The sequence below is a fragment of the Protopterus annectens genome, chromosome 10.part0 (genome assembly GCF_019279795.1).
Source record: "Protopterus annectens isolate FY-2018-M chromosome 10.part0, PAN1.0, whole genome shotgun sequence".
Taxonomy (NCBI): Eukaryota; Metazoa; Chordata; order Ceratodontiformes; family Protopteridae; genus Protopterus; species Protopterus annectens.
Window position 1 is genome coordinate 753,949,101 of NC_056744.1, and position 14,510 is coordinate 753,963,610.

The following is a 14,510-nucleotide window of genomic DNA, read 5'->3' on the forward strand; positions in this document are numbered from 1 at the left end:
TCGGGGATACATAAGTCTTTTTTGTCCAATGCTCAGGGTGCATAGCTGACTTATTGCTTAGTATATCTGTGTTTGTTATGCTGTATTGCAAATTGTATTGCTTTCTTACAGGTTTTAGTAATGTGTATGTACATCCCTTGCAAACTCTTAGAACAACAAAGCTGGACTAAGCCATAAAGAAAACTGTGACAAAGGCTCAACAATGGGGAGAGTTTTTTAAACATTGAGTTCTTACAAACTTTGACAGTTGATATAATAACAGGTTTTGCATTACTATTTTTTATCTGAGGGATATGAAATCTGAAAGTGAAGTGTGTATCATTATTTTCTAACTTCACTCTTTAATGATTTGCCATTACAAAAGTATGAGACCAAACTGTGGACATTTGGTGAAAATCTGTACATTTTAGACATGACTGTATGAATCTTTGACACATGAGGCCTATTAGTTGACAGAGGACAGATCTATTCACATAAGTCACTGCTGCCACATCTTTTTTTTCAAACAACTTTATTGAATTATCACTTGTGACTTATGCAAATTTAAATTCATATAAAAGTAATCAAACTATATTAACATAACAAACATTATACTTCGCAAATATACATCATACAACCTAAGCAATATTACATAAATTATTAAATTCCTGCCTTTTTTAAAACAAGAAGCATCTTTATTAAACCGTCAATTACTTCATAGGCAAACATACATTTATATAAATGAAAACAAACCACACCGACATAATCCTAGTTGCAAGCATTGTACTTCACAAACCATAAGTACACACCCCCAGTTGCAAACATTATACATCACTTATACTACCCAATGTTTCTCATTCAAACATTACATAGCTCATTTAAGTCATGCTGCCTTTTAAACCTCATTCCTCCCCTGTATGTATTGTTTCCACAGTTCCCATTTTTTTCCTATGTAGTTTGTTCCTACCATTTTCTAAATATCTCAGTTCCAGTTATTTTATCTCTGTTACTATATTCATTACTTCCAGTATAGTTGGTTTAGATTTTGATTTCCATTTTCTTGTAATTGCTTTTTTTGGCAGACACCATTATTAGACACAGCAAGGCATTACCATGTCTAGGCAGTTCCGATTCTATATCATTGCTCAGAAAAATCATCTCCCTCGTCAGACCAATCTGCCCACCCAGCATCTCCAACAGTGAATCCCACAGGGAATCCTTAAAGTCTGCCAACTCACCACACTCCCAGAAAATATGTTTCCAATTATCTCTTTCTTCCCCTTCACACCTCCAACATTTGCTGTCTGCTTGAGGTAAAATTCTCTGGAGTCTACTTGGGGTATAAAAAATATCTATGTAAACATTTCCAGGCAAAAATCCTATATCGTCTAGATTTTGTTACATATTTGGGAGACATACGTATATCCTCCCATTGTTTCTTTGTGAATTGCTTATCCAGTCTCTTTTTCCAATCATTTTTAACCTCTACTGATTGATTCTTATAGCTAACATGAAATATTTTATATGCTGTACTAATTATTTCTTTTTTAATGGCAACTTCTGTTCTAGATTCTATTAAAAACTCTACCAATGCAAATTTTTCATTTAGAACTCCCCTATTTCTTTCTCTGTGCCTATACTCTGATATCAATCCATGATAGGGAAGGCAGTCTTTAACCTGCAGTCCAAATAAAATCTTGATGCCCTCCCATTCTATCATCTTTCCCTCTCTAGTTATTTCCTACTAATACCTTTGTTCCTTTGCCAGTTTTCTCCAATAAATTCCAGCCCCCTCTTGCCTATTGTCTGTATCTCTGATTGTAGTCATCCCTATTGGCAGAATCTCCTTTTTCCATTCCAGTGTTGGTTTAGTTCTTAGAATACTTTCTGCTAATTTATGGATATAATATTCTGCATGATTATTGTTATTCTCCTTACAGGCCTGCATCAAAAATCCCAGTCACTCCTTGTTTCTTGAGCTTCCTCCCTGTTTCATCATCATCCCTTTCCACTTTGAATTATAGTTTTCTGCTTGTGTCACTGCTGTCAAATCTTGATGTAATTGCTGTACAAATCACCCGCCTTATACTTACTTGCATTACCAAGTAAAAGTATGCATGGATATGCCATTCATTTGTATTCTTAGACATTTATTTTTATATTCCAGGTTCACCACTTACACTGGAAATCAATCAGGTGCAAGAGTTTTAGTTCAGGGCTGACTGATGCTAGCACTACACAGCCATTACACATGTAAATAAAGGCTGTGAGTGTTGCCTGGCATAAGTGTTACTATATGTACGTGTGTAGGATGAAGGTTTCAGCCCCTTTGGTGTGACCATGTGTGCTAACTGTTGCCTCTTGGCCAGTGCAAGGGCATATTGTGCACATCTCCTTCTGCCTATACCCACAGCAGCTGCCAGTGGTGATGGGATGTGTGGTCCTTCCCCTTGCTGTTCCTGCTGAAGCTGTTTTCTCAAGATATTATTGTGAAGAATGGCACAGACGGTGAATATTTTAGCATATGTATGAGGATTTCCCAGATGTATATAGGCAACAGATCCATGACTTCAGCAGCCCAAACACATGTTCTATGATATTTCCTGTTTGATTGTGTGCCTCATTATAGCATTCTTCAGTTGGTGTGTGTGCATTTCTGATGGGTATCATCAGCCACAGTTCCAGTGCAAAACCTGCATCATCCAGTAAATGAACCTTTGGGATTTCCCTCCTAGTAAACATATCATACAGTTGACAATCATGCCAGATATGTGAGTCGTGGTAACTGCCTGGGTTACCAGCACACACATTCAGGATGATTCCCTTAGCATTACATACAATCTGGCAGTTAATGGAGTGGTAGCCCTTTCTATTTATATACACCATTCTCTGTTCCCCAGGTGGTGCTTTGATTTCTATATGTAGTCTCTGGCACCCATGACTTCAGGGTAGAGTGTTACAGAGTAGAACTCCTGCATAGTTCTGGCTCTGTCCTCAGGTGTACTGGGAAAAATATGTAGTCACTGGCATGTTGTAGCATAGCTTTCAGGAGTTGATGGAAGATCCTGGATGCTGATGCCTGTGACACCCCCAGCATGTCCCCTGTTGGTCTCTAGAAGGTTCCTGCAGCTAAAATTCTAAGTGCTACACATACCTTAGTCTCCAATGGGATTGGTTCCCCTTGGTTTGACCTTGCTGTCAGTTGAGGATGACAGAGTTTGCAGAGTTCCTGTAATGTGTCTCTATCCACCCTGAAGCAGCCTACAATTTCCATCTCATGCAGATTGTGAAAAGTTAAATGGGCCTAAACAACCTTCTCCTTCTTGGGCGTGGTCTATTAGCAACAGCAGCATAGACATGGGCCTGCTGCACATACATATGAATAAGAGCAACACCAGCCCCTAACAGTCTTTCCATGTAGCCTAGTTTCCATGGCTGTATTCCAATAGGTTTTGGAATTTGCAATGAAAACCAGCACTGAGTCTACACAGTTACCTTAAAAGTTGCTGAATAACTCCTCCATCTTGGATTAGCATACAGTTCAGCTGCTTATGCTGAAATTAGCATGCCAAGATGCTTACCACATTTATATGGCTCTACATGGTGCGTATAGCCATACAAACAGCTTACTGAATACAAAATGGTGGTGTCTTTTGTGTGTGTGTGTGTGTGTGTGTGTGTGTGTGTGTGTGTGTGTGTGTGTGTGTGTGTGTGTGCATGCACGCGCACGCGCGCGTGTGTGTGTGTGTGTATTTTATCTACACATGGCTTTTTTACATCCTTCAGATGTTTCAGTCAGTGCTCCAAACAGAAACCTGCATGTGTTCTGATTCCTCTCAGCTCATCAGTGTTAAACAGTGGGATGGTTCTGTTGCTGAACGTTTCATCAAAATTCAAAGCTCCTCTAAAAATGTGCAATCCACATGATTACAATCCATGATGCATCCACAAGTCCTACATCCAGTGATCCCTCTAGAAGTCACCTAAGTGGTGAGCCATTGCTACCTTCCTTCATTAAAGATGGGTGAGTCACTGATGTCTTCTTTGCTCTATTCATCAAACATGTCATATGCATGTGGATCACATTTAAGGCTTCATCTGTCTGTCCCAGACTTCTCTATGTTTGTTCATCTATGTTGCTGCAGATACCTTGATATTCATATTAAATGACAACTGTTTATAAATCTTCCCTCAGGACTATCACAATGTTTCCATCTTCTAGCCATAACTGCTCATATCTATCTCCCAACATACTGATATAATTCTAGCATGTTTTTAGGTTTACTACATATAAGATTGCCAGTAGTACTTTCAGATAAGATATTCAACCCATTTTGTCTTTTGGTAATAGTTGCCAATTACTATTGCATTTCTATGCACATTTTCTTTTTTTACAAATCCTATAAAAAATAATATATACTGAATGTCTTAGCCAAAATTTGTGACTCAATGAATATAGTATATGTGTTGTGTTTTGTAACTCTGCTAAATTGAAAAGAGAGTGAAAAAAAAGAAAATGTTTCTCATTTGTACCTCTCAACTTACATATTGTTGCAGTTGTCTTCAGAAAATAGAGATTCTTTTTCCTTTGTATTATTTCACAAGTAGCATTTGGATTGCACTCTGCTTCAGGAATAAGTACCCATAAGTGTTTCAATTGCATGTAACAGCTTTTTAACTGCTCTTTGTGGACTCTTAATGTGGTGGTAGTTTGGGGCAAAAAAAAATGAAATATGGTATATTTATAACAAAATTGCTGCTTTCCTGAAGACAAGTCAAATGTTTCCTCTAAGACAGCAAAGTAATAGAAAGTATAATTATTTATACTTTTTACTTGGACTTCACTATATACTATGACTACCTATGAAAAACATGTACTATCTATAATATTATGTGTGCTGCAAAAAAATAGAAAAAGCAAAATGTACCAAGCAGCATTTTTCTTCTACAGCAACAGTATTTGATCCATTTGGGACAAGTCCGAAACAGTCTGAATCAGAATTTTTGGGTTCCTTTCTTGGCACATCTAGCACTGCTGGACAAAATGACCCCTTTCTACATGCCAACAGGACACCATCACCAACTCCACATGCAGATCCATTCAACATGGGTAAGAAATATTTTTAAACCTATTATAAATCAAACACATTTCAGTGAAGTACATTTTTTCATGTATGCCAATAGATGCCACAGAATAATTTTATGAAATTACATCAATGTATTGACCACAGCTGTAAAGAATAATAGAAAATTACCATAGCTGTACTGTAAATACAAAGTGCAAATTTTGTTCTAGTGAACAGAAGTAATCTCATGCAGGAACAAAATGCAATATTTCTGTTTTAAAAAATCTGTCATTAATAGTCTCCTATAATAAAACCACCAACAAATACATACAGAAGCAAAGGCTTTTTCATTCACAGTAAATAGCTGTTTTAAGAGTTATTTTATAATTTTAACACTTTTGCTTATTATTATTTCTAAAATATATTACAGTTTAATTTTATGTCCCTATATTTTATGAGGTTTAGAAACCTTACAAGGTAATGCAGTGCAGAGAAGACATGGCCAGATGTGTTCTGTGCTACTTCCTAAGAATTTCCCCCCCAAAGTCATCCTATATATATATATATATATATATATATATATATATATATATATATATAATAAATAGTTTTATTTGAACTTTTTTTCAGAAAATGAATAGGCTATATGAAAGGGGAAAGAATAACAAAGAGGAAACACATAAAACCAGGCGATAAAGATGGTTTGTGAGAGGAGGATGGGATTACAATGATATCTACAGGGATCATGCATCTAAGTCTACTATGATTCTTCTTACTCTCCTAACCATAATGCTTTTCTCCCATTCTTCTCTTTCATCATATTTAGTACCTATTCCACCTACACTAAGAGCTCTCACAGACACTACTTCTTTCTACAATGTCACACATCACTACTCCCTCCCTACCCATCACTCCTCATCTATTTCACATGGACAATAAATTCTTCTTTAAACCTAAACTGTTTCAATCACATCTATACTTTCCCAGCATCAAACATACTGACATTATGACCAAAATTAAATCCTACCTTTCCTGTATATTCTACAATTTTATTCAGTCTTGACGTCCACCCTAACCCAGGTCCCAGCTTCACTCTAGCCCCATCCCTAACCCATACTCTAGCTTCATGAAATAAGCTTGTAGATCAATATGTATGTATACATTTAAAAAGCATTCCAGTGGCTTCCACATGTGTATAAATACTGAGCATGTGCGAGTCTGACTGCCATTTTGTAATAAGCTGTCGAGATGTGAACATGCATATCTGTGTAGTCTGTCAGTTAATCAGTTCATTTATATTTTGCACTGCTGCTATCCATCCTGATGTGTTTCTGTGTAATAAAGCATGCAAATGAACTACCTTGCCTGTTCATATTCACTTGTAAAACAAGACAAGTGACATGGTGACAGAATGGGATCCAGAATCAGGAGCAAGAGGCACTCAATTAATGGTGGAGGAATATAGAGGAATGGATCATCCTTACTGCAGGTATAACTGGCAAAAATGGGCAGAAATGAATTTCAGGTATCAAAACTTGCTTAAATAATTTCTTATTCACAAAATATAAAACAAAGCACTCAGAACACTCTAAACGAATTTCTAGTTAAACGAAATGTCTGAAATTGCGACATATTGATGAAAATATTTGAATAACTACTGAAAATGTTTGAAATAAAGTCCCAATTGCATAAGATGCATAAAATAAGGAAAACAACTGCATTTTTTGAAGTAGCTCATAGGGCATACTTTTTCACATTAATTAAAGCTGTTCAAAATATGAAGTGTATGAAGTGTTTGCAAGTTTGTGTAGTATTACAGTGCAGTTATTTCACAAAATACAGCCATTTTCAAGCATATTTAGCAAAGTACAGTATTTTGAAGAGTTTATTGTGGAGTTGAATGTTATTACAAGTACTGGCTATGTGTGCATATTCATTTATAATTACAAGGGCCATATTTTCAGTGTGTTTGGGCATAATTTTTTGGCATGGCAGAAGGATTTCATAGACCAGCTCCACTTGTCTTTGATAATAATATTGCAGAGAATTGGAGAATGTTTCAGCAAGAGTACAATATTTTCATGCAAGCTGCATTTTCTGATAAAGACGCACATACAAAGGCATTCATTCAGCTTAATTTAGCTAGTTCAGAAGCTATAGAAAGAGAGCGTTCATTTGTGTATGCACCTGCTGTATTTGCAGGAGAGGGGAAAATCATCATATAGTGGTACTGGCTGAGTCAAGGGAAGACCCTGAGTGCTTAAAATGTTAATTTAGAGAAATGCGTAACCCCCAAATGAATATTACAATGCAGAGGCTCTTACTTTACACAATAGATCAAAAGCCTGGTGAAACTTTTGCAGCATATACAGTATAACTGATTTGAGAAACAAAGCTAAAACATGCAGATTTGGTGATTTAAGGGATGAGTTGATAAAAGAGAGACTTGTGTGTGGTATTAAAGATGATGCAGTGAGAAAGATTTTGCTTTGTGACAGTGATTTAACTTTGAATAAAGCCATAGAGATTTGTCAGATATATGAGCACACAGAAAAGCACACAAATATGCTTACAGATGAGAAAATCATGTTTCCAGTATCTTCAAAAGCTAATGTTGATAGTATGCAGCACGTGGTTAAAAGAAACAGGCCCAAGCACATGACAGTGACTGTAAGATCTGCAACAGTCATTGGGAAACCCCATAGCTTTCTATCATGTTCCAAGGTGCACTCTGGAAATTGCAAAGTCTCAGTGAAACATAAGAGTCAGTCAGCAAACAAGCATAAGAGTGAGGGCACAGGTTTACCTAGCCTCATAGTCAGCTGTCATAACTGTGGTGGTAATCATGTGTCTAAAAGAGAAAAATGCTTAGCTTTTGGAAAGCAATGCCACAGATGGAAAAAAGTGGAATCATTTCCAAAGGTTTTGTAAATCAAAAGGGGTTTATTCTTTTATTAAAAGAGAACATTCAGAGAGACAAGTTTATCAATTAGAAAGCTGTGACCCTACTTTCTATGTTGATGGTGTGTCTGTGCTTAATGAAACAGTTAATGCAGTAGATATATGGGCAAAGAATTAAGTATTTTGTACTATTTGGATAAATGGAAGACCCACAGAGCTAAAAGTTGACACAGGCTCAAAATGCAATGTTACGTCAGCAGAAACAGTTGCTAGAGTATATGCTGGTGAGAAGCTTGATTTGGCAAAGTGTGCAAAGCTTGTTGCTTATGGTGGTAAAGAAATTCAAACTGAACGTTCAGAAGTGCTTTCATGTTACTCTGCTGAGAAGAGCTATGACTTGCAATTTTATGTGGTCAAAAGGCATATAAAGTTATTATTAAGCAGACAGTTTGAAAATAGGGATACTTTCATTTAACAAGAATGTCCACCATGTTAGCTTAAAAGACCACTGTTCTAATTTTGCCCTGTCTATTTTCTCTACCTATGCTTACCTTTTTGAAGATAAACTAGACAAACTCCCAGTTGTGTACTTCATGAAGTTAGACCCAGTGGTCAGTCCAGTTGTCAGGCTAGTCCATAAATTTCCAGTAGCTATGCAGAACAGAGTCAAAGCCAAACTAGATAAAATGGTGCAGCAAGGTGTGATTTGTCCATTTGGTTCATCGACCCCAACTGAATGGGTATCTTCCATGGTCGTAGCTCATAAGACAAGCTCAGATGCTATCAGAATATGTATTGATCCACAAGATTTGAATAAAGCATTGAAAAGACCTCATCATCCATTGTGTATAGCCAAAGAAGTCGTTGCTGTTAATGCCAAATGCCACTGTTTTTTTTTGTCTTAGACGCAAAGAGTTCATTTTGGCAAATTTCACTTGATCAAAAATCTTCATTGCTAACTACTTTCAATACTCCTTTTGGCAGGTTCAGAGTTTTGACAATGCCATTCTGCCAGTGAAGTCTTCCAGCGTGCAATGGAACAAATTTTTTTCTGGGTATCCGTGTGCTATTATAGTAGATGGTTTTCTAGTAGGAGGTAATGGTGAAGCTGAGCATGACAGAAACCTCAACAAAGTTCTGGAATGAGCACATGAAGTGAATCTTAAGCTGAATCCTCAGAAGTGCAAATTTAGGCTATGAGAAGTTACTTATGTTGGTCATTTATTTACCAGTTCAGGCTTACAACTAGATCCTTCCAAGCGAACAGCAATCCTCAAGATGCCAGCTCTAGACAATATTCAAGCCTTACAAAGTTTTCTTGGCATGGTTAACTATCTAGGCAAGTTCATTCCAGATGTGAGCCAACATTCAGCACCACTTAGAGAGCTGACACATAAAGATGTATCCTGATCATGGTTAGAACAACACCAGAGAGCATTTGATGTCCTGAAATAGAAAATTGCCTGTCCACCAACTCTCAGATACTATGATGTTCACAAACCAGTTACTCTTTCTTGTCATGCTTCAAAATTTGGTCTTGGTGCAGTTATTCTTCAAGAATGTAGACCAGTAGCCTATTCATCCAGAATTCTAACCCAAACTGAGATGCAGTATGCACAGATAGAGAAAGACCTCTTTGCAATTGTGTTTGCATGTTCGAATTTCCATGATTATATTTATGGTTGACCTGTTGAAACTGAAACAGATCACCAACCACTAGTCACTATTTTGAGAAAGTCTATGCATTCAGCTCCAGCCAGATTGCAGCACATGATGCTGAAATTGCAACAGTATAATTTCAATCTTGTCTGCACAAAAGGCAAACTTCTTTATCTTGCTGATCCATTGTCCAGATTGCCTAGAAATACCACTAACAGCATGAAAATGAGCAAGTTGAGTTTGAAGTCATGAAAGTAAGAAATTTTTTTTCCACAAGTCTTGATGAGCTTAGAAGTCAGTCTCAGACCCAATTTTTCAGAAGCTCAACCACTTATTGGTCGAGGATGGCCTTCAAAACAATCTTGCTTACCAGTAGACCTGCAACCTTATTTTCCTTTCAAAGATGAGATTTGATTTGACAATGGTATCATCATGAAAGGTCTAAAAGTAATTGTTCCAAAATCCTTGCAACAAGAGTGTATTACTATTTTGCACCATGGATACCCAGGAGCAGATTCTACTAAAAGAAGGGTGAGAAAACTAGAATTTTGGCCTTCTGTGTCACAGGATATTGAGAAAGTACTTTCATCTTGTTCTGTATGTAATGTACTAAGCCTTACCAACAGAAAGAACCACTTCAGCTAAACCAGATTCCTGAACTACCTTGGTTGACAGTAGCAAAAGACATTTTCGAATGGAATGGTCAACATTGCTTGGTGTTAGTAGACGCTTATACAAATTGGTTTGAGATTGATCTACTTCCTAATCTAGCAGCCAGTACTGTCATTACTAAGGTAAAGCATCATTTTGCAGTCCGCATAGTTATTTCTGACAATGGTACACAGTTTACAAGTCAGCAGTTCAAAAGATTTGCTGAAGATTAGGACTTTACTCATGTTACAAGTATGCCTGAGTATCCACAGTCAAATGGTTTGGCAGAATGTGCAGTTCAAAGTGCAAAACAATTACTAGAGAAGTCAAAATGAGACAATAGTGATGCTTTTTTGAATCTCTTGAATTTCAGAAATGTTCTTCATGATAAACATCTTAGTTCACCTGCATAGAGACTTCTGTCAAGACAAACCAGAACCACATTACCAGTCAGTTGCAAATTATTGGTTCCATGTGTCAAGAACAACATATCAGTGAAAGCCAATCTGTTGAAGAAGTGCCTATCCCAGAAGTCCTATTAAGATAAGACCAGCAATCCCCTCAATGCATTACGAGAAGGGAAGATAGTGTGGATGCAGGTGGCCAAAGGTTTTGATCGGATTGGAGTTGTAAAAAAGTGTGTGTCGAGAGCCAAGATCATACATTGTGGAATCTCAAGGAGCAGAATTTAGGCAGAATCAGAAACATTTGATCCCAGTGTCTGAGCCTGTGTTGCAGTATCATACCTGTGAGAAAGACTCTATATCTCAGAGTGAGTTATCCAATGTTCCATTTCCAGAGGACGTTCCAGTAAATATCCCTGTTCCTGAGAAGTATCCCAAAACTCTAGAATCTGTTTGTTCACCAATCACTGTCCCTATTGCTAAACCCAGTTCTGATTGCTATATCACTAGATCAGGTCGCAATTCTAGACCATGTTCCAGATACATGACAACTTGGACATAAGAACATGAATGTTGTATCTATTTCTTATTGTCTGTACAATTGCATGTATTTTCCCAATGTCATTATATCATGGACAATTCATTAAAGAGGGAGGATGTAGCTCAATATATATGTATACCTTTAAGAAGCTTTCCAGGGGCTTGCACATGTGTACAAATACTGAGCATGTGTGAGCCTGGCTGCCATTTTGTAGTAAGCTGTTTAGATGTGAGCATGTGTGTCTGTGCAGTCTGTCAGTTAATCAGTTTGTTTATATCTTGTACTACTGCTATCCATCCTGATGTGTTAATGTGTAATAAAGCATATAAATGAACTACTCCGCCTGTTCGTTTTCACTTGTAAAACAAGACAAACGACAAAGTTTAAACTTATCTCAGTAAACATACATAGCATTTGCAATAACGTCTCTGAATTGCATGCTTGGATAATCCTACAATCCCCTGACATATTAGTAATCAATGAAATCCAGCTCAAACCACATATCAAGATGCTGAAGTACTGCCACCTGGGTTTAATATGTTCAGAGCTGACTGACTCAAAAGAAAAGGAGGCAGTATAGCAATATTCTATCCAAACTCTATCTCCTTAACTCCTCACAACAAATCTGTACCTTTGACAAAGCCAAACTTATGATCGCCTACTTTAACTTAAATAACAATACAAGTCTCTGCATTATTGCATTATATATACTCCCTGGAAGTAATCTATCAACTCTGGAAAGTATCCTATCATGGGTGTAACATTAGATGATGTCAGCATTGACTGGCAGAAGCTTAACTCCCAGTTTCCCACAGATTGCCTTAACCTCGTTGGATTTTCACAACTAATTACTCACCCAACCTATACCAACTCATCACACAAAAACAGCTCAATTATTGATTGGATTTGGTCTCCCACCCTAGTAATTTTAGTCATTCAGAAACACTATCAAATTATGTTAGTGATCACCACCCTATCTGCACAACTAGACTTATCTCTCAACCTTGTAAAAATAATACCTACAAGACAGTACTCAACTTAACCAACTTTGACCAGCAGACCTTTACAAATATATTAAACACTATTAATTGGTCTTTCCTTAAATACTTACAACTAGATGAGGCAGTCAAACAATTTCATACTGCATTCCTAAACATTTTAAACAGATTGGCTCCCACCAGAAAGAAAAGAGTCAAAACCAACTATACTCCATGGTCTTCTGTTAATACCAGATCACTCATGCAAAAGAGAGATAAAGCATGAGAAAACTACCTAAAACAAAAGGCACATTATAATCTACATTTCAAAGAGCACTGCGTAACTTAGTAAAGAAACAGGTGAACTTAGATAAAAAACAATTCTACACAAAGCCACAAGATCAGCATAACTACAGTCTGAAAATTTTCTGGCATACTATCAAAAAATCTTACACTCTGGAAATAAGTCATCCCCTCAACCCACCTGCGACAGTACCTCATCTGACATAGCATCTCAATTTAACTCTTACTTCATCAATAGCATAGCATCCATCACTTATAATTTCCCACCATCCCCCTCTACTTTTTCTCAGCCTCCTACCACCTGCCTGTCCACATTTTCCCTACAACCAGTAGTACCCACTTCCTTTATTATGTCCCTCTTGTATAAACTCAAACCTTGTTACCCCTCTGTGGATAAGCTTCCTAATGAATGCCTAAAGATGGAAGTTGACACAATAGGTTAACCATTTTCTATAACCATTAATAGATCTATCAAGGAAGCTTATGTCTGCACCCTGTGGAAAAAGTTCTTTATAGTTCCTCTCCACAAAGGTAACAACCTCCACAGAAATATCAAACTATAGGCCAATTGCCATTTTTTGTCTCTATCCAAAATTCTAGAGAAATGTATCCACAAACAATTTCTTCAATACCTACTCAACAATAATCTTCTCTCTCCCCTACCCAACATGGATTCACACCAGCACACAGTACTATCACTGCTCTGTTATCCTTCACTGACACTGTCAATAAAGTTTGTGATACAGGAAACTTTGTCACGTCTCGATTTTTAGATCTGTCTAAAGCTTTTGACAGTGTCTCCCACCCCAAACTGTTATCACAGCTATCTCTCTTGGCTTAACCGAAACAACCATACAATGGTTCAGCAGTTATCTCTCTAACAGATATCAGTCAGTCAAATGGAATTCTAATTTCTCTCCTTATTTACCAGTTAGCGCTGGGGTACCCCAAGGCTCAATATTGGGTCCACTTCTATTTAACATTTTCATTAAACATCTTAATACCACCACTGAACAAGCAGTCCTTATTCAATATGCTGACAACTCTATTTTAATTTGCTTTACCAGCAATCTTACCCATCTACAAAGCTTAACTCAAGATGCATTTAACTCCTTTGAGTCTTGGCTCACCAATAACTATCTCCTACTCAATCCCAAGAAACTAAACTTCTACAATTTTTACCAAAACAATTCCCTTGATAACTCTAATTTTTCTATTACTTCTCTTAACAGTACTAAAATCAATGTTGTTTCACACACTAAACTGTTGGTGTAACAACTGACAACAATCTTAAGTTTAACGTGCATCTCTGTAACAACATAAAAAAAGACTAACCAAAAATTGGGCATGTTATATAGAGTTAAAAAAATTCATCACCAATTCCACAAAAGTAAACCTTGTCACCACTTATCTCTTACCATCCCTTCTCTGCTCACGCCTATTCTAACTAATCTTCACTCTTCCCTTCAAAGTAAAACTCAGCCAATGCTATAATAAAATAGAGAAATTTGCTACAGGTCAGGCCACTATTCTCACCATTTCTCTGCTCTCAAGACTCTAAACTGGCTCAAACTACCCCAACTACTGACTTTTAATCAACTAATGTGAATGCACAAAATACTGTGCAACTCCTCATTTTCACAAACTACCTCATCTTTATTTCAACAGTGTATTCCATTGCATTACCTATGCTCTTCTCACAAGCATCTATTCTCTATTTACAAATCTCAAAGATCCAGTGGTGTCTGTACTCTCACTGTGCTACCAAATCATGGACTAACATTCCTGAATCCATCAGATTTATACCTCATTACTATTCTTTTAAGTCTCGACTGAAAGAACATCTACCCAATAATTGTATCTGCCCATGCTCCACACCATCTTAGTACTCATTACTATTCCCATTTCTCCAATTTTACTGAATGTCTCTTGATTCACCCACAACCCATCTTCCCCACCATTCTTTGTAGCGTTCCTTCAGTATTCCTTAACTAACAAACCATAGCTGTGTATACCGCTAACATGCTCT

The 14,510-nt window shown here is 37.1% G+C and overlaps 1 protein-coding gene across 2 annotated transcripts in view; it reads left to right on the plus strand.

Moving 5' to 3' along the window:
• Positions 1-14,510, plus strand: part of DNAJC6 (DnaJ heat shock protein family (Hsp40) member C6) — a 953,450-nt gene that overhangs the window by 657,235 nt on the left and 281,705 nt on the right. For both annotated transcript variants that reach the window (XM_044085567.1, XM_044085566.1), the window contains exon 13: positions 4,931-5,089. In XM_044085567.1, coding sequence (XP_043941502.1) covers positions 4,931-5,089 — 159 coding nt within the window. The remainder of the gene's footprint in view (positions 1-4,930; positions 5,090-14,510) is intronic.